This window comes from Trichechus manatus, unplaced genomic scaffold, assembly GCF_000243295.1.
Source record: "Trichechus manatus latirostris isolate Lorelei unplaced genomic scaffold, TriManLat1.0 scaffold00098, whole genome shotgun sequence".
Taxonomy (NCBI): Eukaryota; Metazoa; Chordata; class Mammalia; order Sirenia; family Trichechidae; genus Trichechus; species Trichechus manatus.
Genome location: NW_004444034.1, coordinates 6,160,850 through 6,187,153, shown reverse-complemented (window position 1 = coordinate 6,187,153; position 26,304 = coordinate 6,160,850). Strand labels below are relative to the sequence as shown.

At 33.4% G+C, this 26,304-nt stretch overlaps 1 protein-coding gene across 7 annotated transcripts in view; it reads right to left on the bottom strand.

Moving 5' to 3' along the window:
- The window catches only part of TBC1D32 (TBC1 domain family member 32), a 286,304-nt gene that overhangs the window by 163,534 nt on the left and 96,466 nt on the right, over positions 1 to 26,304 (bottom strand). For 6 of the 7 annotated variants that reach the window (XM_023737184.1, XM_023737180.1, XM_023737183.1 and 3 more), the window contains 10 exons: positions 24,105 to 24,183; positions 23,854 to 23,957; positions 23,694 to 23,755; positions 22,782 to 22,926; positions 20,278 to 20,337; positions 13,463 to 13,553; positions 10,025 to 10,165; positions 9,466 to 9,558; positions 7,110 to 7,252; positions 3,284 to 3,411 (listed from right to left, as the gene is read on the bottom strand). In XM_023737184.1, coding sequence (XP_023592952.1) covers positions 3,284 to 3,411; positions 7,110 to 7,252; positions 9,466 to 9,558; positions 10,025 to 10,165; positions 13,463 to 13,553; positions 20,278 to 20,337; positions 22,782 to 22,926; positions 23,694 to 23,755; positions 23,854 to 23,957; positions 24,105 to 24,183 — 1,046 coding nt within the window. The remainder of the gene's footprint in view (positions 1 to 3,283; positions 3,412 to 7,109; positions 7,253 to 9,465; positions 9,559 to 10,024; positions 10,166 to 13,462; positions 13,554 to 20,277; positions 20,338 to 22,781; positions 22,927 to 23,693; positions 23,756 to 23,853; positions 23,958 to 24,104; positions 24,184 to 26,304) is intronic. The other variant, XM_023737181.1, reaches the window with a different exon arrangement.

Here is a 26,304-nt window from a genome sequence, read left to right as displayed (position 1 = left end):
CTCTTAACTTCATAAAGTACTACCAAAAAGGCTAGCCTTGTCACAAAACCTCCTCACTCGGTGGGCTCTCTCTTAGCCCTTTCCCACACATGTCAATATTCCTGTTCCTAACAACATACAGATGTCTAAAAATGAGCACAGTTAGACTGCAGGAAAGAATAAACATAAAAAAAAAGCAATAAAATTATACATTTACAAAGTTATAGACTTCATAGAACCAGGGCCATATCTAAGTATTCTTAATTCTACAGTAAAAACATAATCCTGTTCTCCATCCCTAGCACTTGTTACCACCTTCTCTATCCCTTTAACAGGACTTAGTTCTCCTATCTCAAAGACTGGAAAAATTTTAATAACTCAAAACAATAGTAATAGATAAGTAATCATTTAGTAAATGCTTACAATATGTCAGACACTGTTCTAAGTATTTTAAATGCATTAATTCATTTAATCCTTACAACAACCCTATGAGGTATGTATGTTATTAATGAATTTTTACACACTAAGGAGTGCAGTCAGTTGTTACAGCTCTTTAAACTCCCCCTTGTCCTTTTCCCCATGCCATTGATCTTGTCTTTCATTCTTTATTTGGATAATTGCTTCACCATCGTGTTATTTAACTTGTTCCTCTAGTTCCCTATATTTTCTATAAATTCATAATTAGACCTCATGACTTGATTAGATTCAGGTTAATCTGGGGGGAGGGAAGGGGCAAAATAACTTTATAGGAAGTTGCTGCTGTGTCCTTCCTATTGAATGGCATCATGACAACCACAGTATCTGACTGCTCCAGTTTAGTAGTGCTAAAATCAGTAGGTCAGATGGCATCAGCTGGACCCTTCTGGTAAAAAGTCCTCTCATCAACATTTCACACAATGGTTTAGCATATATTGAAATAACTTCCTAGATCCACTATTTCATTAGAGGTTATCAAAAGGAGATTTTTGAATTATATCATTATTTTTGCATCTACTAGCTAGAATTCTTCTTTTAGTTACACTAAAATACAGTTTGTATTTTACAGAAAAGACCAGAAAAATGCCTGAATCTTTTTTTTTTTTTTTTAATCAATTTTCAAAGTAATGAGCTGGTGCCCTAACAACCTCAACAGGTAAACCAGTAAGTTTTAAGTATCTTTTTAAACCCACATTTTTTATGCACTTTATGTATTTCAATCCATATTAGTTATTTTTTGATCCTCAAATTGCCCATCTTCATCCAGTGGTAGGCCCCTTCTGGTTAGCGCTAACATACTTTTGACGCTATCCCTTTAGTCTTAGACAGCTTACTTGCTTACTCAAATGATAAGATATCCCAGGATCACCTTGTACATTTCCTGGCCCAGACTCTGAATCAACCATTTCTTTAAGGATCCCTGCCTCATCTTAGTGGGAAAAAATGTAGACTACAGTCTGGGTGCCAGCTCACTGTTATGCAGTTGTCGTTACTTCTAGGCCCTTTTGGTGGTAGTGCTAGAAAAAAATGTAATTTTTAAGAGAACAAAATGGTAAGTTTATACTTATATTTCCATTTTAAATTTAAGATTACAGGGTTTTATTTAACTCCTTTAATTTTCTATTTTTATCTTTTTTCTCTTATACTAAAAATCTTACCTCCTTATGACATTAACGTAATCACTTATTTGCTTTATCTTAGAAAATACAAGTAATAGTTTCAAAACAACACACCAATACTACTTCTAAAAATATATTGAATGCAGTTTTAATATTACTTTAGGTTTTTTTTTAATAACCTTAGAATATATCCCACTAGAAATGTTCCATTAAAATAATGTCACTTGAAGTAATTCTTTTCTCTGCATAGATATATCACTAACTTGATAGCTTAACACTTAAATTCACTTATTTCCATTTGTGTGCAGTTTTTAAGGACTGTGACTCTTTGTATTTTTTATTTAATTTTGTTTCAAATATGTAAAGCAGTTACACAATTCCAAAATCAGATCTAAGAAAAATAAAAGTATAATCGCAGGCATCTAACTTCCGTACCTGCCTCTCCACATTTTTCTTTCCCTTCCCTTAAAAGTAACCACTATTATTAGTTTTCAGTTTATCCTTCCATTATTCATTTTTTAAAAATATAATTCAATCTGGTTTTATTTTTCCATATCCCCCTCCCTTATACAAAAGGTAGCATTCTATAAACATCCTTCTGTCTGTTTTTTTAACTTAACAATATTATATCATGAAGATAACTCCACAGCAGTACACAGAAATATTCCTCATTCCTTTTTACATCTGCTTAGTGCTCCATTGTATGAACATAATTTAATCAACTAGCCTCTTATTACTGGACATTTCAGATGATTCCAGTGTTTTGCTTATGCCTATAATCAGAATATGTACTCTTAGCCACTGCACAAGGAGGACTCAGAAGAAATCTTGAAAAGTAAACTGGCAATATTTCAAAATTTAAAACGTACATGCTCTCTGACCCAGAAATACCACTTTCAGAAATCTGTCCTATTGAAATTAGGAAAAAAAAAGAAAAAAAAAAAAAAGGCTAGTAATAAGACATTTGAGAAACAACACTTATTATAGAGCTATTAATGAAGGTAAAACCTAGAAACAACCTGACGCCCATTAGTAGGAGAAATGTTTGAATAAATTAAAATAAATCCATACCGAAAAGTATTATAAAGCTATTAAAAATATTTTTTTAATTCTGTACTCCCCTGGAAAGACGCCAGGATTATACCTTTAAAAAAAGCAAAATGAAGGTAACGTATATATGATCCCATTTTAGCAAAGGGTAGATTAAAATTCTATAAATATCTATATATGTTTGATGCATCATTATAAGCACAGAATAAATCAGGTACATTTTACTTACATTATAATGTTACCACTGTTAAACCAGGTAATGGAACTAGGTGAGGGAAGAGAAGGAAGAAGGGGAAATAGTTAACTTATCCTTTGTACAGCTTTGTGTGGTTTGAATGAATCAATCATGTATAGCTTCAAAAGTTTAAAAGGGAAAGTCCAAGGAAGCAAGTAACGAGGGGCAAAAAAGGTCCCACTTAGAGTGGACCTTCCTATTCTTATTTTGAAATTATGGACATCTAGGTCTAATCCTTCCTGGTTACTCCTTCAATCTTCTAAAGGTCATCTAATATTTTACTGGTGGCTGGTCAGGAAACCTAACTGGAACAGTGATCCAGATATTCATTATTAATATACATAACATGACATTTTGGAAACTTTTAATCAAATAGAGAAAATACACTTAAAAAAACAACAAGTTATATAATGTAGGTACATACTTTTCTTCTTCGGAAGAGTTCACATTCTCTCCATAAAGAAGTAAAATAAGACCTTCTTCTGCAGATGCAATTTTTGCCAAAATATCAGCTACATGAATTAAAGCTGTTTCAGAGCAATGTGAAGCAGCCTGTACATTAAAAAGATAACAAGAAAAATCATATAATTTTATGACATGCTACATAACACAGACTAAAATTCAGGTGTGATACTGTCATTTAATAAAGTTATATTACCATAGCAAAAAAATTTAATGATTTGTTTGGCTGTAAAATGATATATATGAACTAAATGTGTCCTTAGACTATATGCTCATACCAGCAGAGTTGATGAGGCAAATAAATACATATTTTTCACTCAAATCAGTTATTGTTTACTAACATGGTTGAGAGAACTGCAGCTCATGTTAGTTTTATACATAATTCTGCTGACAAATGCAGTTGCTCCTTTATTTCTACTTTATCCTTTGTTGCCCACTCACTGGGCTCCTGTATATCCAATCAAATTATATTATACATAATGTATAACGTACCACTGTCCTTTATACGGAAAACCACCCCCTCCCACAGATGATTCAGTCACGAGTGAACGAATCAATGGGCTAGCCTGTGGCCAATGATGTCACTTTGTGAGAAAATATACGCTGAATCAATCATATTTCTTGGCTTTTGGGTTTTAAATGGAAATACTAAAACACCTCTGCCAATGTATATCAAAACAGTACAAAGCAAATATTGAAAACTGGGGAGTCATGTTAATACTGGAGCTCATAAAGAAGCCTAAGTCTACTATACTTCCTGTTCCTTCTAGGACCTGTATTTACCTGTACCTGGATGGATGTCAATGTACATATTCTCTATAATAAATCTGAATGTGTATCTATACCTTGCAAGTAATACATTCTCATAAATTCAGTGGGTTAGCATTATGAGTTAGGTATATTCACCTGGAGAAGGAACTTTAATATATTAGCCAGTTTTTACTTTTCACACTAAATATCTTTAAACACACACATACTTCTCTACCTAGAATGCTTTCCTTCTCTCTAAAAACAAAAACAAAACCTACTCCCCTATTAGAGTAGGTTCTTTAAAGGCAATTCATTTTCAGTTCTATATTCCCAAAATCCAGCACAGTGCTAATGATATGATTGTGGCTCAATGTACAATGCTGAATGTCTTAAATTAGATACTGAATGTCAACTATGTGTCAGAGGTCTGGTCCTAACCTCAAGAATAAATAATTCTAGCATAATATAAGTACAATTGAAGAAGTACATAATGTAGGAATATAGAGAAAGAACTATCTAACTTTGGGAGGGAGAATTGGGAGGAAATTTCATGAAATATTCATGAAATAATCTATAGTCTGAAGAGTGGAATTTTCCATGTAGGCCAAGTTTAGGATTTTCCAAGGTGAGGAAAAAGTATGCAAACACATGGAGATATAAAAACTTTTTTTTATAGAATGCAAATGGTCTATTATAACTGGAGTACATGGTAATAAAAATAGATAGAGAACAAGAAAATAGAAAACTTGGCAAATGCCAACTTAAAAGGTAGATTTATCCAGCAAGCAACAAGCAGGAAAGTATGTGGCAGCCCTGGTGGCAATATGGAGTACAGGCTAGAAAGCTGAAAAACAGGAAGTAGAAAAGCAAAGAAAGAAATTATTGTACATTCCAAGTAAGAATTATCGAGGCTTAACCAAAAGCAGAAGCAGTAGGGATTAAGAGAGATAAATGGATTTCAGAGATACGTAGGAAAACCAAGCTACAGGTGTTAATTACTAACTGAATGAAAAGAACGAAGAAAGAGTCTAAGTTGCCAACAGCCCTACATACCACAGAGGGAAACAGAAGGAAGCTCAGAGAAGTGGACCAGGAGCAGAAAAATACTACTGCTATGAAAATGTTGTGTTTGATTTGCTCATGGAATAACTCAAAACGGTGTTCATCAGGCAGCTACACACAAGGCTGGAGTAAAAAAAATCTAAATTTAGGAGTTAACTGTACATCTAATTCATTTAATGGAGAAAATTAACCAGTAAACGCATACAGAGAGAAAAGAAAAGTGAACCAAGTCCTCCTAAACTCCCCAGAGGCCTGAAAGTGGCACCCTCAGAAGTGACTGAGAAAAAAATGTTCAGAAAGGGAAAGAAAAGAAAGTTAGAAAGAATAAGTCTATGGAAGTCAAGTAAACAGAATTTCAAAAGTTGTCAACTGTGTTAAAGATTAGGTAAATACTGGTCTGATAAGTGGTCACTAATTAGCTATTTAGGAAGGTATGGGCAATGGCAATCAGAGCAGCACCATAATGCAATAATTTGAAAGATTATTAAGGGGCAAGGGCATCAAGGCAGTAATGACAACAACCAAGCTTAATACAAAGCTTGATCATTAAAAAGATCAGATATTAGATGGTAGCTAAAGATGCACATAGGGTAATCAAGAGCTTACCCATCCCAATTATAAGCAGACTTGGGCATATTCACAGGTAACGAGAATATGCAAAAGAAAATAAAAAGTTAAAGATATGAAAGTAAAGACACAAGCAGTAACTATGATGCAAGACATTTCTCAGCTCCAATATATGATTTACATTTCACAATATTATTGATACTACAACATTCTATTATGCCATATATTATAAATTGTATTTGTTTCTTCTCTGCTTAGCTTATTTTCCCAAGGTTGCCTGTAAGAGCATCAAACTAATTTATAATCATATTCACTTATAAATTTCCCAGAATTCCAAACCTAGTACTATACATTCACATAAATGCTTAAAATGTGTTTTCTTAATAAGTGATGACTAATGAAAGAACGAATGGATGGGCAGTTGCCCATCCCATGAAGAGACAGGGATATGAGGGAAATGAAACTAGTAAAAACACTACATGGAAAGACAAAAACCTTTAGCCTATCAATGAGCTTTTAAAAGTCATTTCCCAGAAGTCATAGAAATAGAGGGATATATTAGCCAGAGAGCAGGGCTTATAGTCACAGTACTAAATCTGTCACTTGTTAATGTGTGATCTTGAGCAAGTCACTTCTTTCAGCCTCAGTTGTGAGGATTAAATTATATCATGTAAAGGAATATACCGTGAAAATGTATACAGAGAGACACATATTTCAAAACTGGGATTGTAAATAAGCTTTGTTTGCAAAGTAATACAGTTGTTGAGTGCCGTCAAGTCAATCCCAACTCAGAGTCACCCTGCAGGACAGAGTAGAACTGCCCTATTGCATTTCCTAGACTGTAATTTTTACAGGAGCAGATCACCAGGTCTTTTCTCCTACAGAGTGGCTGGTGGGTTCAAACCACAAACCTTTCGGTTAGCAGCCAAGTGCTTAACCACTGTGCCACCAGGGCTCCTTAAAGTAATACTATTTCTTCTTAATATGAAACAGAGTTGGCTCTTTAGGAAAATAATCATATTTCCAAAGGCTATAAAATTACCATTAAAGCAAATAACAAAACATTCACAAGATTTATTAAGTTTGCAAGACAAATAGCTTTCTAATAAAGTAGAATAGAATTTTTCTAAGTTCTTCACATCAGCAGATCTAAAGCTGACTGGAAAAAAATTTTAAGAGGTTATATGTACTTTTTCCCCCCACAATGTCATAACTAATAATCAATTGACTGCATAAACTATGACTTAACTATAATAAAAATTTATATCAGTATAAAATACATTCATATATGGAAATAAACTGTAATGAAGTAATACTTCAAATATATCAAGTTTAGAAATAAAGTCCCATTGAATATTCACTAACATCCAGTTAAGAGAGACTCTTTTACTCTAGTAAATAATACCAACCTCAGTTCCTTTCATTAAATTATGAATAGGCTGAAGAAGTGCCTCTATCACAGTGTTGTTATATAAGCATTCAATTGCACATTCTTTTTGATCACAAAGTATCCACAGAACTTCAGTGACCATACTTGCAGGGGAGTAATTCTCTGACAAACGAAAAGCATTTTTAAATATGAAAACTTAAAACATTAAAAACTCAGTACTTTTTATTTATGCTTTAGATATTGCTGTCCCAAAAAGTTCAACATCAAGGTCAATTAAATAGTTCAAAAATCACAACTCAATTTCCAAAGGGTGGTGTATTACCAAAATTATAACCTGAACCTTAAGGGCTATCAGTTATCTTAATATATCTTCAAGTTAATCAAAAGCAGTAAATGACAATAAATATGAATGTCAAAAGACAAGAACATAAAATAATTTCACTCTTTAATGTTAAATTACTGCCTGACATTGAGGATGTGGTTTGAAGCAAACTCACAACTCTGTTCTCTTCCTAGAAAACACTTTGTTTTCACTTTCTTTCTTCTCTTAAATAATGTATTCAAGTGTTGAACCCAGCAGAAAATTGAACCATAGACATTAAAACCAGACTATCAGTGACCAAACAGAAGACAGAGAAGCGGAAACTTTTATGGAGTCTAGTATACTTCTCTTGTTACTATAAAACCAATGAAAAGAATGAGCGTTTTAAAGATTTTCTTTTAAAATATATACAGGAAAACATATAGACACATATAAATGTAACACTGGGAAAAGTCACTGAAAGATATATATAATAATATTTAGTTTTATAATTAATGTATTTTCAGATATTTGACCTCATAATGTCCCCACAAAAATAATTGAGGAAACTAAAGAACAAAACATAGTAATGTGACTAAGGTTAGGTTATCCCAGTAAGATATACCAAGAAAAGACTAGCACCAAAGTTCTTAATTTACATTATAATATTCTGTACTCCATGAACACAGTAAGGCTTCAAGCCAGTACTCGATAAAAAGAAAATGAAAAAGGAAGTTCCATGATTTTCAACCAGTTCCAGATGAGAAACGTTGTTTGCAATGAGAGATATTATTGATGAGTATATGGTCTGTCTTTCATCTAATCATCTATTATTTATTGTCTACTCTACGCCAGATACTGTACTAGGCATTGTAGACAGAGGACTAAATAAGATTAAAATGTCCAAAAGATGCCATTAACAAATAATTAAACAAAGATTATTTTTATGATAAAGTAGGCATGGAATATTGCAGAAACATATGGCAAGGGAACCTAACCTAGTACTTCACACATGCAAATGCTATACAGGCAGAAAACAGCCTCAGAACCACTGTTAGAATTAATAGCCTGTTATAACTGCATAGATAAAACCTACTAATTGATAAACAAGGTGCCTGAGTAGCGCAACAATTAAGCACTCAGGTGCTAACTGACAGGTTGGCGGTTCTAACTCACCTAGTGGCGCCACAGGAGAAAGACCTGGCGATATGCTTCTATAAAGATTACAGCCTAGGAAACTCAATGAGGCAGTTCTATTGTGTCACATAGGGTTGCTATGAGTTGGAATCAAGTCAATGGCACACAGCAACAACAGTTGATAAACGTATTATAGCACTAAAGTATGGCCCAAATCATTTTTTAATTTGATCCACTTGAGATCTTCTCAGATTTTGTGCCAGTATTTTTAGAGTAGCATCCAGTTTTAGAACGTTATGACTCTATGGGTTATGTAAGTGTTTTGTTATTAAACTCCTTAGTTTGAAAATGATTGGTTATTTAAAGAAAAATGTAAAAGTTATCTTTTAAATGTTAGCATATTAAAACATTTTTATAAGCCAGTCAATAGCTATAAGACTAAAAGGTATTTTACTGAAAACAGCAAGTTTATTGCTTTATCCTTCAGTTAAAAAACAAAAACAAAACAAAAAACCCTGATAAAGATTGAAGTTTTGGATGTCAGCCAAAACAAGCAAGCTTATCAAAATATGCAGGAAGGTATACAGACAGAATAGAGAGAAGCAAAAAAGAACACATTAGTAGCTCTCAATCAAACTTCCTTTAATATCGTTTCATGAGAACACACTGATATTTAAAAAGAACAACATTAAAATTCTCAGTGAAATTGATTATAAATAAAAAGGTAATAAGTTAGGAATATCTTAAAATATCAATGAGCAAAATTAAATCTCATGGCTTACTTCCAGGACCAATATAATTTCTTACGAGTAATACTGCATCTTCATGAAACCTATTTACTAAACTGAATCAGTGACTCGAAACATCTAGACAATAGAATATTTCAACACTTTCCAGATGTTTTCTATCTCTCTATTTAAACAAGAAGCAGAATTACCTGAATGTGCAGCTGATGTTGTCTTTGGACAACCTGGTGAATAATAGATAAGCTGGGTAAACAGAACCAGCAGATCTGTGAGGGATACTAAATCTTTAAAAAGGAAAAAGAAAAAGAAAAATTAGTCTCTAACATACACTTACAACTTAGAAAAATTTAACTGAGCTGCCATTCACCTACATGATTGAGTTTTTATAAAGATTGTCCCTGCAGTCAGGACTAAAAGGGATGTAGCTACGTACCCTAAAAGAGAATATGCCAAATTTCTAACTTTTAATAATCCATAGAAATGGGATGACTGAACTCAATTAGCATTTATATAATTTATATACACACTCTATTAAAAAATGCCCTATGTCACAGTATCTTTCTAGAAGAATTTTTAAAAGTATACATCATGTTAATTTTATGTGGTTAGCTCTCAGAAAAATATATACATCGCATGTCTATACAACTTGTCTACAATAATAACCTCATGTGTGGAAGCATAGCTTAAAAATCTTACGAACATGTTATTATATAATATATGAATATACTCATTTCTCCTAAATGCACTTACCTTTTCTATTCTTCAACTTCATAGGAAATAGCTTTCTGCCTTGTGTGTAGATCAATAACCTTCCTAAAAGGCACAGTGAGTGAATGAAATAAATATATTGTAATTCTTGTCCCGAGTAATAGAAATTTTTCTGTTTATTCCCTTAAAAGAGAAGTAGACAAGAACATTTATTTCAATGCCATTACATTTTACAGTACCTGTCTTCATCCCCTTCTGAATATTAAACAAGGTAACAATCTATAATGGAGACACTGTAAATGGAAATAAAAAGATATATTTATTTATTTTCCTTACAATTACCTAAGATCTTTTATACCTAAATCTCTGAGGGAAAAAAGCCATCATAAAATTTGGCAAGCCTCCCTCAGAAAAGTGTAATATGTATGAGTGTTCGTTCTAAAATAAATACCATAAGATTGTCAAAGTTATCATCTGTCATTATCAAAAGGGACTTCAAGAGTAAGTTAAGGTGGAAAGAAAGTTAATAGAAAATGTTAGTTACTATATATATTTAATTCTACCAATTAAATGCTAATACTCCAAAAGACCATATTTGTAACCATATTTGCAAATGAAATTAGGATATCTAAAAATAGACACTTTAAAATATATATCCTTCATTAACTCATTCATCCATCCATTCAAGATTTACTGAGTACCTATTTTATGTTGTTGTTGTTGTGAACGGTCGAGTCAATTCCAACTCATAGGGACCCTCTGGGACAGAGTAGAACTGCCCAATAGGGTTTCCAAGGAGTGGCTGGTAGACTTGAACTGCCGACCTTTTGGTTAGCAGCCTGAGCTCCTAACCTTTGCTACCAGGGCCCCATCTATTTTATACAAGACCCTAAACTATTTGCTGGTATGAAGAATCAATTAAGCGTAAGCAGTACAGAGTTTTTGTTAAGAGTGACAAAAAATTTGGAAAGGGATATAATGTAATTAATGTCACTGAAGTATACATGTAAAATAGTTGAAATATTTTGTTATATATATTTCACCATAATAAAAACTTTAAAATAAAAAAAAAAATCAATAAGAAGCATGAAACTGGGCTTTCGATTCACAGTATGGCAAATACGGTATGGCCAGAACATGGGGAGGGCAAACAGGAGAGACATTAGCCTAGAGAGTAGAAGGGGCTGATCACAGAATACTTAACCATAGAAGGAATTGGACTTTATTATAGAGGCAGTTGGGTAGGCATTAAAGTGTTCTGAGCAGAAGAGTAACAATCAAATATGCACTGTAGGAAACTGACGCTAATGGCAGCGTAAAAGATGGACTGAAGAAAGGCAACGTTAGAAACAAGGGGACTTGCTTAAAAATCATGAACAAACGCACGGTAAAAAGAATGGAGAAAGGAAGAAGCATTTTTAAAAAAGTTTAAGGAAATGGAATCAATGTGCCTTATCCAGGGATTACATGTAGGTAATGAAAGAATAACAGATGAAAATGTTCTCAAGATCCTAACTCAAATATCTGTGAATATGCTGAATTTTTCTTCTCTTTAAATAAGCATACAAAAAAAGTGGGCATAGAAGGGAAAAAAAAAATAGTATCATGAAGAAGAGAGAAAGGGTCAACAGAGTCAAATGCTATAAAATGAGAACAGGACACAGTAGAAGTTGATAATGGGAACATCATAAAGTAAAAGAAAGAGAAGCCTCACTTTTGTGTGTTGAAAAGTGAATAGAAGGTAAAGAAACAGGGTTGAAGAGTATATAGGATACTTAGAAGATAAGGTAAATAAGGAGCAAGAATTTGCACAATTTTTCAATACGAAAGACACATGAACAGGTTTAGAGGATGTAGGGGAAGGTTATCAATCAAAAGGGAGATGTAATAACTAGTCAAGTAATCTCCTGGTTCTGGAAAAAACAGAAAGGAACAGAATCACGAGAATGGATAGACGAATCTGGAACAGAAGAGATGCCTCTTCATTTTAGCAAAAAGAGGACATTGAAACACACATATAAAGATACATTTGTATACACTGGAGCAGAAAGTCTGGGGAGTTCATACTAGACAACTTCCATTATTCTCAGTGAAGTAGAGAGAATCGGGCAGGATCAACGCAGGGGACTTGATGAGACTTGGGAAGGCTTGCCACAGCTATTAGGGAATATTGAAGAGAGAACTTCTATGAATATTCCAAAGTAACACAAAGGGAGCAGCTGAGGTTAGAAAATACATATTTGCAATGTCAATCTACATCATAAATTCTCTCTGCTGAATTATCTGAGTACCAGAGAAGATGGATGACTGAACTGACATAAAGTTGGAGAACTGCAGGCAGAAAAATCAGAAAAGAGGAAAGAGCCAGAATTTTGAAAGATATGATAAAAGAACCTGCGATCTTCATTAGATAAGGAAGAAAGTAAAGCCATGAAGGGCTAATAGGCTAGGAGGGGGGAAAAAAAAGAGAGCTAAATATAGCCTTTTAATATCAAGAAATTAGGAAAAACTATAAATGTGTGATTGAGATAACTTATGTAAATTTATGTATCCTTTTCCTGTCCCTTCTCTTGAAGAATAAATACTGGCTTCTGGACTTCCTCCTCCTACACTAGCTTTTGAAACCTGTTAATTATTGGTCTTTGTCTGTTTTCATTGCTTTAAGTTATATAAAGAATTCACCCAAGGATAAGGAAAATTATAAGATGTCTTCATACTCTCAAAGAACTATTTGCTTAGAGAAGCAAATACGATAAAATAAAAGAGCGATAAAAAAATCAAATCTGCATGGCAAGTTGTGTAACATAAGCACAAGAGCAATAAAAATTCAGAATAGGTAGAAAAGTCTTCTTGAAAGATTTAAAATGAAGTCTATTCTTGCATGATAAATATGATACATATCAGTGTAAAGGTTAATGAGTAGGGGCAATAGGAACAGAACTGAAAAAGATGTATAAGCATAGGTATGCAGGAGACTTTGACAGTAAGAAGATTCACTTAATAACTAGGGATGACAATAAATAGAGAGATCAGGGACATATTATGAAACATTAAGGACATTTTAGCTCAGACTGACGATAAGCAGAGGGGAATCACAGGGTTGGGTGGAGGTATCCAATAATAAAAATATTTTATGGAATCTTCCTGCCACAGAAATGCAAAGTGGATTAAGGGAATGATATACTAGAGGAGGAACGAATGGGCAGTATATTATTACAGTATACCAGACTAGAAAACATACCCTAGCATGAATTGAAGAACTAAACAAAGGTTAAGAATCAGTAGGACTTATAATTTCAAAAGTAGATCTATTATACATAATTATCATTATGGTGTATCTTTAAAATTTGTGGAAAATATTGTGTATCATTAGCAAAGGTGATCTAATTTATCATGTTACCAATAACTATTAAAATAAGCGATTTTATTAATAAATTTTTACCATTTTTAAAGGTATGTAATAAAGAAAATAACATTTACCACAAAGCTTTGAATGTCTCAAAATTTCATCAGCTTTCATGGTCTCACACAATTCAAAGTACTGAACACACTGCTGAACTGCTGCAGTTATCTGAAAAAATAATAATAGCTTATTAATTCCAGAAATTTGTAGCCTACAAGTCCAAGTATTAAAAGAAATTATCCAAGGCCATAAAAATGCTTTGAAAAAAATATTTAAGAAAAAAATTTAATATATTTAAAATAGTACCTTTCCAAGCCACTGAAGCTCAGTCTCCCCAATTACATTTTAACTATGACAACATTCTGGAGAACACTGTGAAAATATTTGTGGACCAACAAATATAATCTCGCTATAACGTTGTTGTCTGACCAAAATAGGCATATACTTTACATTTTAGAGTGAAAGATGCAAAAACTCCCCCAGCTGCATTGTTTTGGAGTCTTTCTTCCCACCCAGCCAGCAAAATTTCAACTGGATATGGTCATGTTTAAATGTTACTGGGGGAAAGCCAGTAGAGAAGAAGAGTTCAACGACAGGAGAGAAAGGGAATAGCTGATGGGGGGAAAAAAAATGCTCAAGAGGCAGGAGCAGCTAGGACTCAAGCAGAGGGAAGGATCAAGCTTTACATGGGAGAAAGTGAAGGTTGTGTGGAGTGAGGCCAGTTTATAATTGTGGTGTCAAGGAATTGATGAATTTCCAATTCTCGTTCATTTTCATGACCTCAGTTATATACACACAAGAGTTAACATAGCAGACCTGAAGACTGCTATACTTAGAAAGCCCTGCTTGCTAGGTTGGCCCTGGGCTGGTATTTGAGAACTTAGATTTCAGGATTCCCACCATTCCCAGAAGAGATAAGAGTGGGTCACTATGCTTAAAGTGTTTGTTCTAACAATGTGGTTTATGGTGAACACCTGTTTTCCTTCTGGGAATCTAGAATTTTGCTATGCGCCAGGCAGAGGGTGTCCACATGATCAGCCCCAATAAAAACTTTGGGCACTGAGTCCCTAATGATCTTCCCTGGTAGATGGTATTTCACAGGTGTTGTCACAACTCATTGCTGGAAGAATTAAGTGTATCCTGTGTAACTACTCTGGGAGAGGGTTTTTGGAAGCTTGCACCTGGTTTTCTCCAGACTTCACCCGCATAAACCTTTTTCCTTTGCTGATTTCGCTTTGTACCCTTTTGTGTAATAAGTCATAACTGGGAGCACAAATATATGCTGAGTCCTGTGAGTCCTCCCAGCAAATCATCAAATCTGAGGGTGGACTTGGGGACGCCGTCCTGTATCCAAATGTCGTGGTTAAATCAAACTTCGGAGATCCAGACCATAATACAAAACTGCCTCCTGGAGAGCTGCACCTCAAACTCGGTATGACCAAACTTAAAGTCATCCTCTTTCCCAATCAATGTATCCCTCCTCATATGTTACTCATCTCAATAAATGACACTAACTACTCAATTGCCTTAGCCCTCACCCACCCCTCCATTCAAAAGTCAAGTCCTCTAAACTCTACATTCTAAATATGGTACTCCTGAATCCATATATGTATTTCCATTCCCACTGTCACAGATTTAATTCATGCATCCATCATCTTTTACTTAGAGTACTGTACAGCCTCTTAACCATCATTTTGCTTCAACAATTCTTCCCCATCTCCGTACACCACTTTTAACCCATTCTCCAAACTTTGTAAAACCTTAATCATGGTACTTTACTACTTAAAAACTCATCAATAGTTCACCATAGCCTTCAAATGAAGTCCAGTTCTTAAATATGACATATTACATACGGAATATCTTTATAATCTGACATCAGTTTATATTATTCCTCTTATCCTCCAGATGCTCCCCTCCCCAGCTACATATCTACAAACACATACAGACACACATCCACTTGTGTAACATCAGTCACTAAAAGCTAATTCAACATCTGACCAATTATTTGAACGACCAACTCACCAAAAAAAGAGCTCTGAAAACACCACCAATCTATCAATCAATACCACATAAATGTCGATTTTTGAGTGTCTCACATTACCAACAAACTCAGAAGCAGCTTTCCCTGAAATAGGTCTTTTCTATTTATGGACATATGCCTTGCCCCTGCTCATGCATGAATGAAACAAACTAAGGTTAATTGATACATCTCAATTTAAGGTACTCAAGAACTTTCCAAGGCATCATTCACTAGATAATATTACCTTTCAGGGAACTGATTTTCAGGAAATTTTCCTAATACTAATTCACATTTTTAAAAAACACTTTATGTCCATTAATACAAAATATTTGCAGTTCTGAAATATACTATGTGTTTTCAGGTCCCTAAGCCTTTAACCCTTCTACTCCATTGCCCTAAAATATTCTCCTGCCACTATCCCCTAACTACATCCCTTCCCTTTTCCTGGATAATATCTACTCATTAAGAATAAAAATTTCCCACATTTCTAGGAAGAGTAATTGCTCTATTGTTGTTATTGTCAGGTGCCATCGAGTTGGTTCCAACTCATAGCGACCCTGTGTACAACAGAACAAAACACTGTCCGGTTCTGCACCATTCTCACAATCAGTTCCTATGCTTGAGCCCATCATTGCAGTCACTGTGTCAATCCATCTTACTGGGGGTCTTCCTCTCTTTTGCTGACTATAGATGGTAACAAATAAACACTAGAATTAAATTTAAATCTATTTAATAGATCATTGGCAAATCTATATAACCATGGTAATAGGTATCCAGCAGAACAAGTTTAAAACCCTACAAATCAATATATGTCAACTCATCTCAGTGAACCTACTTCTGAAAGCCAACCAATCAGTGAAAGGCTTTTGCTTCTGAAAGTCAGCCAACAGCAACAAACACACTCCAGGAAACATGCTTCCGAAGGTCAGCCAATCAGCAACAATCTCACCTGAGTTACCATTCTTCTACAGCTGACATGAACTCACTCTCATCTCTGAAAATCTGTCAATCCCTGAATTCCATCCTTCTTTCAAAACCCTGTAAGATCAGCAATCTGCTTGCCTGACTTAAGCAAGCAATAAATCCAGCTTTCTGCATTTGTTTCAGAGAGTGAAGTGTTTAGACAGAAATTTGCTTCAGAATCAGAATTTTATTTGATACATATTGCCCTTCCTTATTAAATCTATACAGCCAGTTCACTTAATTGTGAACCCCTAAGACGAGAGGAGAAATGGTTAAAAGCAGCAGTGTGGGAAAAATCAAGAGAGAATCTAAATAGCCTAGCTGTCTCTACATACCCACATAAATATATATATGTACGTATATATATATACATACATATATATTTTTTAATGGCTTTGAGAGGACAAGAAAAATAGGAAATGGGCTACATAGAGCCATTTCAGAAGCCATTTTCTTAAGGGTAGATTAGACACAGATTCAAAAATTATAGAAGATTTTAAAAACAGACCTCTAAAAACATTCAAGCAATATTCTGAGGTGGACCCAACAGCCAAAGTAAATGGAACCTTCTGTGTAAATGAAGTAAGATCTGAAACAGAATACCTAGGCCGGTGGGGTGGGGGGGGGCAAAACAGAATTGGAAATTGCTAATTCATACAATATCCATCATGAATTTGAATATTTTTTCAAAGCATCATACAAAATAAGTAAGTTAGGAAGCAAAGCAAATGGGATGTCCCTCCATATAAGACAACTTCCTCCCAAATAACACCAAAACCAAACGGTTCTCTGTTCTCTAAGAATTAAGCACCTATGGATAAAACCAAAAAACAACTACAGATACTGCAAGTAGTAAGGCCACTGGAAAAACCAATGTTCCTATGTTATAAGAAATATAATATTCTTACATTTTCTAAGAAACAGAAAGACAACTGTCCAATGATGCTATACCATGGGAGATGTTAGTAGCCAATAACACCCTACCCTACCTCTAAACTCCCAAAGGGAATTGCCTAAAACTATAAATGACAAAATAGACAATAATACAGCTTTCTTGTTTGATATAGATGCCATTATATTTACTAGTAATGCTACTACCACAGTATGTCATATCTCTCTGAGTAAACTTTTACAATTGTCTAAAAATATAAGAGGGATGACAAATTGGTAATAACTCAGAAAAAAATGTGTCAAAACAGAAAAAAAAAGAGTTTTGTCTTAAAGAGAAATTATTCCATTGTAACAGATTATGAATAAAAATGGTAAAAGCAAAACTTGAGAGTATACAGTTAATTAGAGAAAGTTTGAGGAGAAGTAATATCTGTCTTGGTTTAATAAGACCACCCAACTAGCAGAGATTTTTAAAAACTTTACATCTTTCCTATGTCCCAATACGTAACTGTTACTTTGGTACCATTTTCAGAATATTCTCTTCTGTGAAAAAAACAAAAACAAAAAAACCCTGCACATTTAAAAGGCAGGGATTCACTTTGCAAATGAAACTGCCAGATAGGATGTACTGCCAAAAGAAGATTTTCCCTGTCAAAAAAAAAAAAAAATAGAAATTTCTAAAAATTATCCTTTACATGACCAGATCATAGCCAATCTAGACATTAGAATATCTACTTAATGGATGACTCAAGAAAAAAATACTTAGCTATAGTCCCAGAATTCCTATGGCAAAAGACTCTATGGTTACTACAGACATAAACTGGTTGTTGCAGAAATCCAGTCCTTTACCAGAAACCAAACTGGCTCAAGTGGCTAAACTTGTGGCTGTTTCTAGCGCATGTCAATTTATTAAAAAATAAAAGGTTAAATATATACACTAACAGTTAAAATGCTTAGAACTGGTTTATAGCCTTGCAATGCTATGGAAAAAAAAGAGGTTTCTTAAGTTGCTCAGACATCTCTATAAAAATTGACAGCACATGCATGAATTATTTGATATCTTCATGCTGCCCACAGAAAATGTTGTCATAAAGGTAAGAGAGAAAAAATAGAGCTGCATTATTGAATACAACTGACACTAACCACGATTAATTAAAATTAGATTAAATTAAAAATTCAGTTCCTCAGTCAAACAAGTCACATTTCAAGTACAATACTTTGTAGTCACATGAGTCTAGTGGCTGCCTTATTGGTCAATGCAGGTATTCCATCATCACAGAAAGTTCTACTGGATGGCACTGCTGAGAAGCTAGAGGAAATGCTTTAGCAAGTAATTTAGCATAGCAATTTTTAACAGGCTGCTATGACTGAAGTCCCTATGCAAGGATCTCTTATAGAACAGAAAGACAAATCAATGGAGTGGTCCAACAAGGTTTTCGCCACACATGCACAAAACTGACCCTCAATTCTGAAAAGTAACAATGGAAACGAAGAGATCTTGTATCCATTTTCCCAATGTTTCTTTTCAAAAGTGAGGCCAAGTTTACTTTAAAAAATAAATATATGATAAATCATCTTTCAATATTCCGTAAGTTCGGACTTACATTGAGGTTCATAGAAAGCTTTTTGGAGAAAATGAGGTTTAAGTTGAAATCTCAAGCAAGTTTGACCTACTACGTACATAAGATAAAATATTTGACCAAACTGATAAAATATTGAAGTGGTTTATAATAAAGTAACTCTATTTCCATGGCTGAAAAATTGATTATAGTGTGAGTCAACTTTTCAAAAAAAGAAACACATTTTAAGAATTAACATAAAAGAAGTATATTTGAAATACTTTCACTGGGGCTTCTGTGATAGAGACAGTCACTTATTATATGTTAAATCAAGCCATGGGAAAAATTCATCCTGTTCTTTTCCCCAGCTACTTTCTTTATTCTAGCAAAATCAGTCTATGTTTATACGGCAGCAAAAAAAAAAAAATCACTTAAAATGGGATGCGAAAGAAAGAAGATGTGGAAGTACTTTATTTCAATTCAATTTCTCTAAAATATTTTTAAACACCTATTACCTCCTCAAATAAATACCCATCCTATTATTCAATATTTTTTCTTCTTCTACTCAATTCTTTCAATTCTCAAACTCAAAGCAATTACTGTTCTCCTTCTTTCATTTTCTGCACTGCTGCATTCATCCAAAAATTCACAAATCCAAGAATCTTTCTCCACACCTGACTTCTAAAGTTAAGATTCTGACTACATAAATACATTTGTCATCTCAAAGTTTTATTAGTGTAGCTTCTTAAATGTTTTAATAAATTTCATGCTTTTTCATGTGTTTATCAAGTATTATTTCTTAGATTTGCTGGTATCTTTTCAATTTCTTTCAGTGCCTTACACATTGTTCCACTAGTAGGAAGTAATAAATGTAATTTTGCTAATAAATTTTACAGTATTAGTTTATATTTATTGTAACTCAAACCAATTTTCACAAATGTAAAAGACTTTATAATTCAGACACTCAAAAACATGGGTATAGTTCATGAACTAACTCCTCTATTAACATCTGATCTGAATCAAATTACTTAAAAAATATGGCTTCTCAAATTAGCCCATTATTTATAATATACCATAGGTACTTATGTATTTCCCGGTGGCACAGCGGTTAAACGTTTGGCTGCTAACTAAAAGGCTGGCAGTTCAAATCCACCAGCCACTCCCTGAAAACTCTATGGGGGCAGTTCTACTCTGTCTATACGGTTGCTGTGATTTGAAATTGACTGGGCAACAATGGGTTTTATATATATTTCCTAACTATGATCCTGACTGCATTGTTTAAGTGTCTACTTTTATCCTTTTATGTTTCACAGGATGCTAGTTTAAAGATCACATAAAAAGGGGATTATTTCATTATGCAATAGTCATTATTATCACTCACCTTTACATATTCACCTTATTACATCAGATATCTTTTGTGATATTATTTCTCAACATAGGAAAAAAAGTACAGACTTACCAGAGATTTATATTTCTTTTCAAGAAGTCTTAGTAGTGCAGTTCTACTATAATATGCATGCTACAATTAGGGAGAAAATGGTATTTGGTTTAATATTCCAGCTGTATTATTCAAAATCTATTTCTCCTGATCATTTCCAATAACTACATCATTAATTACACAATATTTTAGTTTTAAATTATTGTCATCAGTGCCAAACAGGTTCTTCTATGTGCACTGGATTAGGACGACAGCAATCACAAGAATGCAAATCATATCAAAAAATTTGTGAATCATTTAGTGACAGCCCTGTAGAAAAACATTCTATCCTTCTACTGTGTCCAATTTCCATGCTAAACTATTTTAAAACAAGCACCAAAAAAGCTTACCTGACTGCCAGTGTGTGACAATGCCCAAAGGGAAGTGCAGAAGTGGAAAAAATAACACAACCCTTACGCTGAACAGAAAAGATTTTCTAACGTGCAGAAATTTGGCAAGGTTTGAAATGCTCCAAAGGGACAACATTCTGATAATTTTCTGTCAATCATATTTTAAAAATACTTCAAAGTGCCAAAAAAAATTTAGTAATTCTTTCCTTGGAACTGCATATAGATGAGATTAAAACATGTCTTTTATGCATTATACAAAGCCGGGGGGAAAGATACATAAATATTGTTTACCTGAATTATGTCAGATATCATTAGTGTTCAATGTAGTGTCGTCATTTTATTTATCAACAAAAAAAGTATTAAATAGAATAACACACAGAAAATCTTTACTGGAATTCTGAAGAATAGTCTTTATATTAATTAAGTGGTATTTTGGTTAACTGAGGGTTAATCAAAAACCTATGTGTTTTACCCGTGCAGCTTAAAATATTTCCAAAATCCATTAATCCCTTCTTCAGTTTAACAAAAGAAATACGTTGACCAACATTTAAACTATTTTTAATGTTGACAATATCTGAAAAGGAATCCTCAGAGTACCTGCTTTATACCAGAGTCAGCAAAATGGCCCTCAGGCCAAATTCAGCCTGCCACCACTTAATTATTACAAATAAAGTTTTATTGGAATATAGTCATGCCCAGTCATTTACATATTATTTATTAATGCTTTTAAGCTACAAATGAAGGTTAAATAGTTGTAATAAGAAATAGTATGTCCCACAGAGAAAAAATATTTACCATCAGCCCTTTACATAAAAAGTGTGATAATCCTTGCCTTAGCCTTAGAGAGTGTAGAACAATGTGATGAATTTGCATTAATACTAGAACACATTTGAGGAACTGACTTTCTAAGAATTTTCTATTGCATTTTCTTATAATCTGTCTCATTCTCTTAAAAGTTAAGTACTATCAATAAAAATGCTTACTGAAAAAAGTTATTTATAAACAATTAGTAAAGTATGATTTCATCTTTTGTTAATAAAAGACCTGAACCGATAAATTTTTAAATACATACAGTAAATATAACTACATAAAACAAAATCTTAATAGTCATTATCCCTATTTTGTACAATTCGATTTAATTTTATTTGTGCTTTTACATCTTGCATATTTTCTACAATAATGGCACAAGTTGATAATCAAGAAAAAATGAATAAAAAAAGTGTCAGATATGTGGAAAAAGGGGTTCAGGTTAAATTAATTCAATTAAATTCAGCAAACATTTACCAAACACATACTATATAAGCCAGGTAAAGGTTAAACCATGACCTGAATTGTGTTCTAGTTAACTGAGCATTTATTATATAGTTAACAAGGGGGGAAAAAATCAGCTAGACAATGATCAAATTGCGCTAAACACTAAATGAGCATGCAGCTGATTTTCATGCCAAGTCATAGCTCCAACCTCTCCATTCTCCACTTCATCAAATACCTAATGCCCAGTAGACAGGCAGGAAGAGATGGAGATGTGAGAACACAAGCCACTGCTGCTACCACTGCTGGACTCAGACGTCTCTTACTCAACAGTGGGTAAAGGATGTAATGGCATAAGAATCTCTTTACTATTAACATGAGTTTTAGTTCCAGGACAATGGTGAGCTTTGTAGGAAACTGCCACAAATCAGGGGTTGAACACATCCTCCAAACTGCAGGTTCAGGAGGAGGCAAATGAAGAGACATTTTCAAATATATTTCCTAAGCCAGAGAAAAACAAGTATTGAATCCTTATGTTCTAATACATCTACCTATTAAATTCTTTAGTTTATAAATCCTTATAAACTAAAGAAAATTGGGTTTTGGATAGATCAGCAAACGAATTACCATTTAAAATTCTATTCTGACTCTGCTATTTACTATGTAAATAACTTTGGGCAACCTTAGCCTCTCTGTGCTTCAATTGCTGCACTGTAAAATGGGTGGATAAATATTATCACTTAATGCTGAACGCAGATTTTTTTTTTTAAGAATTAAATGAGTTAACACATGGAAAATTGAATAAAATCCTTAGCACACAATACACACTCAATAAATGTTAGCTATGCACTGAAAGGTATAAAAACATATTATATTTTTCCTTACCATCCACTTTTTGAACCACACAGCCTTGGCATCAACTAATGCAAGAAAGTAAATTGGATCCAAAATCTTTTGTGAGACAAGGTGGCTTTGATCATATTTAACTGATAACAATGACAGAGTACTCTCCACAATTTCCTCCATATACCTTAAAGTTTGGAAAAGAAATGATTTTAGAAATAAACCAATGTATTATATATAGTACTAGTGATATATTGATGTATTTTATATTTGTGGAATGATAAAGTTATACATAATCTTTAGAAACAATTTTTTATATTTCAGTAAATGGCAAAGGTGGAAATCATGCCCAGTGTTTTTCTGCTTTAGAAACTTATGTTCTTTCTATTACATTACTGGCTCTCCAAATTTAACTTTCCTTTTTAGACTCACAGATGCCTTTAAAACTTCATTAAAATTTTTAGAGTTGAAAGGAAAAAGTTTAAAGAACATTTAAGAAACTTGTCCAAAGTAGTAAAGACCATCAAAAGAACCTGAGGTTGCAACATCCTTTTTACGTTGCTGTGATAAATTAAATGCTATAAAACAGTACTTGTATAGAGCCATTGGAAACCCTGGTGGCATAGTGGTTAAGAGCTACGGCTGCTAACCAAAAGGTTGGCAGTTTAAATCTACCAGGAGCTCCTTGGAAACTCTATGGGGCAGTTCTACTCTGTCCTACACGGTCGCTATGAGTCAGAATCAACTCAACCTCAATGGGTTTTGTTTTGTTTTTATACAGCCATTCACATAGCTATGTACAAAACAAGAAAGCTAAAGAAAATAAATTTTTATTAATCCCTTCCCAATCATGTAAAACAAATAAGATTGTCTCTGCTCAGTCTTTCTCTCTGAAATGTATGTGAGGCAGAGACATACCTATGTTTTATGCTGTCATAAATTAAAAGGACTTACTTCTCTGGATGACGAATCCAGAAAGATGGAACCTCTTTCTGATATTCATTTAGAAGACGAACCTACAGGAAAGCAGTGAGCAACAGGTTTTAAGAAATTAGAATTCTTAAATGTAGAACTATTTAAATAAAAATAAAAGCATATTATAACAAACAGATACCTTTTTAAGTAAACGGATCACATTAGCATTAGTTATATCTACACCAGTTGAAAGAGTCGGAATACGATTTTCTCTAGAAAGAAAGTATAACTCCAGATGTTTAGCTGAAAAGAAAAAGTAAAATATAATATAAAACTATCATTCTATTCACTCGAAGTGCTTTCTGAAAAAAAGTTATATTTCCTATCCACTTTTTCTTAAGTACATATAAAAGAGAAAAAACATTTTGATAAATGATTTAATACACATACCTAAGCTTGTGTAAATTTCTTTAGTCATATGTAACGGTGAAAGTGTAAATGTCTGTGCATAAAATTTTAAAATCCGGTCCTATGAAAATGAAACGAAACATATGCATCTAAGATTTTAACGAGAATAGAAAAGAGATCAAAGAAACATCTTTTACATAGTAAAAAACTTAGAAAATAAGCCTTTCAGAAACCTGAGTAGGAATATACCTACAAAAAAGCGCACATTCTTGTGTCAGTCTGCAAAAAATAAAACTGACCAAAACTAATAGTAAATCTATTAACAGCAATACATTATTGTAAAATTCGTTGTTAGTAAGCACTGACATTGAAAGAGAAGACGGTAAGGTTTGGATAAAGGAAGTTACAATGTAAAGGGGTCAATAAACAAGGGAATAAGGAAGGCAGTAATGAATTTAAAAACACACTCCTTTCCAAATCCAAGGTTTGTTTTTTAAGTGTTTATATGGGTAGTTTCAATAATTAGATATTTAGGACTCTCTAATAATTTTGCTAATTCCCAAAAAAAATTACAAAATTGTATATTTTGAAAATTTTATATTGTTAAAACTTAAAGTATAAATTATCACAAAGTAAATGAATTAAATGAGATAACAGATGTAAAGTGGAACAATGTGTGGTACTAGCTGGTTTTGAAAAATGGTTGCTATTATTATTACCATTTTAATTACACCAACTTTAACAGAGCAATGAAATTAATCCTAATAGTGAAATTCTACTTTCCATTAAATAAAAACAACATAAAATTGTTCCAAATTTTCTACTCGGGAAAAAAAAATATGTCAGTTAACCAACCTGCTTCTATCAAATATTGAGATAATATGCTTACAAGAAATGATCCCTCAAGTGACTAAAAAACCCACTGACATAGAGTCAATTCCGACTCAACTGCCCTGTAGAATTTCCAAGGCTGTAATCTTTACGGAGCGGCTGCTGGGTTGGAACTGCTGACCTTTCAGTTAGCAGCTGAGCTCTTAACCATAAAAATCTCAGGAGATTCCTACTGAACACAGAATGTTAAATACTCTCAAAGCTCTCTTTATATAGCTGTAGTAACTGATAAGTACCCATCACACTTTTCAACCACTATAGGCTTCACTCAGTTACATGTAATAGTCCTTTAGAGTAGGAAATGAAGAAATAGAATCAAAGTCAAAAAGAATTTGGATCAAGCACAAATTAGAAATGAAAAGAACACCATGCCTTGTTTTCTACTCCAAAATGCTTGGTTCTATTACCATTTTCCCATTATAATAATTTTTTTCTCAAATTTTATTAACTTAAGTAATGAAACTGACCTTTGCTACATAACCATCTACAATGGCTAAATAAAGCAACTTACATCGACCCATTATGATCTTACTATGTTTATAAAGCTATTACACAAATTTTTAAAAATTTAAGAAAACCTATTTGGTCAATATTCTTTGTCAAGTAAGGGAAAAATATAGGGAAATTTGCAACTGCATTTCTTGTTAGAAAGCTTTGAAAATGTTAAAATTGACCCTGCAATATCTTTTTCTCCCTTCAAGTACTTGGATCACTGAGTTTTTACAGAAGTCAGCAGCACCTTCTAGTGTTTGCAAAGTTGAACTGCACTAGGTGTTAGGTAATTAAACACCTATTTGTCCTGGTGGCGCAGTGGTTAAGCGCTAGGCTGCTAACTGAAAGACAGGCAGTTCGAATCGACCAGGTGCTCTGCAGTAGCAGTTCTACTGGGCAGTTCTACCCTGTCCTACAGGGTCACTATGAGTCTGAATCAACTTGATGACAATAGGTTTGGTTTTCGGTTTTTTAACCCTTATAAAAATAACAAATAATGGTTCCCGAATTACTTTTTACCAGTTTAATTATAACTTCACTGATGGCAGAGTGTGATTTTAACTAGACAAATGTATTAAGATATCTTATATTTTTCTGTAACTATTTGTTTACTGTCTGTCAATTCTACTAGAATGTAAATTCCATGAGGGCAAGGACTTTGTCTTGTCCACTGGTGTGTTCCCAGCATCTAACTAGAACAATACACACTGTAGATATTCAATACATATTTGCTGAAAAAATAGAAAAATGGATTTATTGTGCTAATGCCTTTAAAAATTTTGTACAAAGCACCTTATTGATTTTAAACCCAAAATTTTCTTCACTGATGTATCAGTTATAAAAAAAAAGACAGAACCTC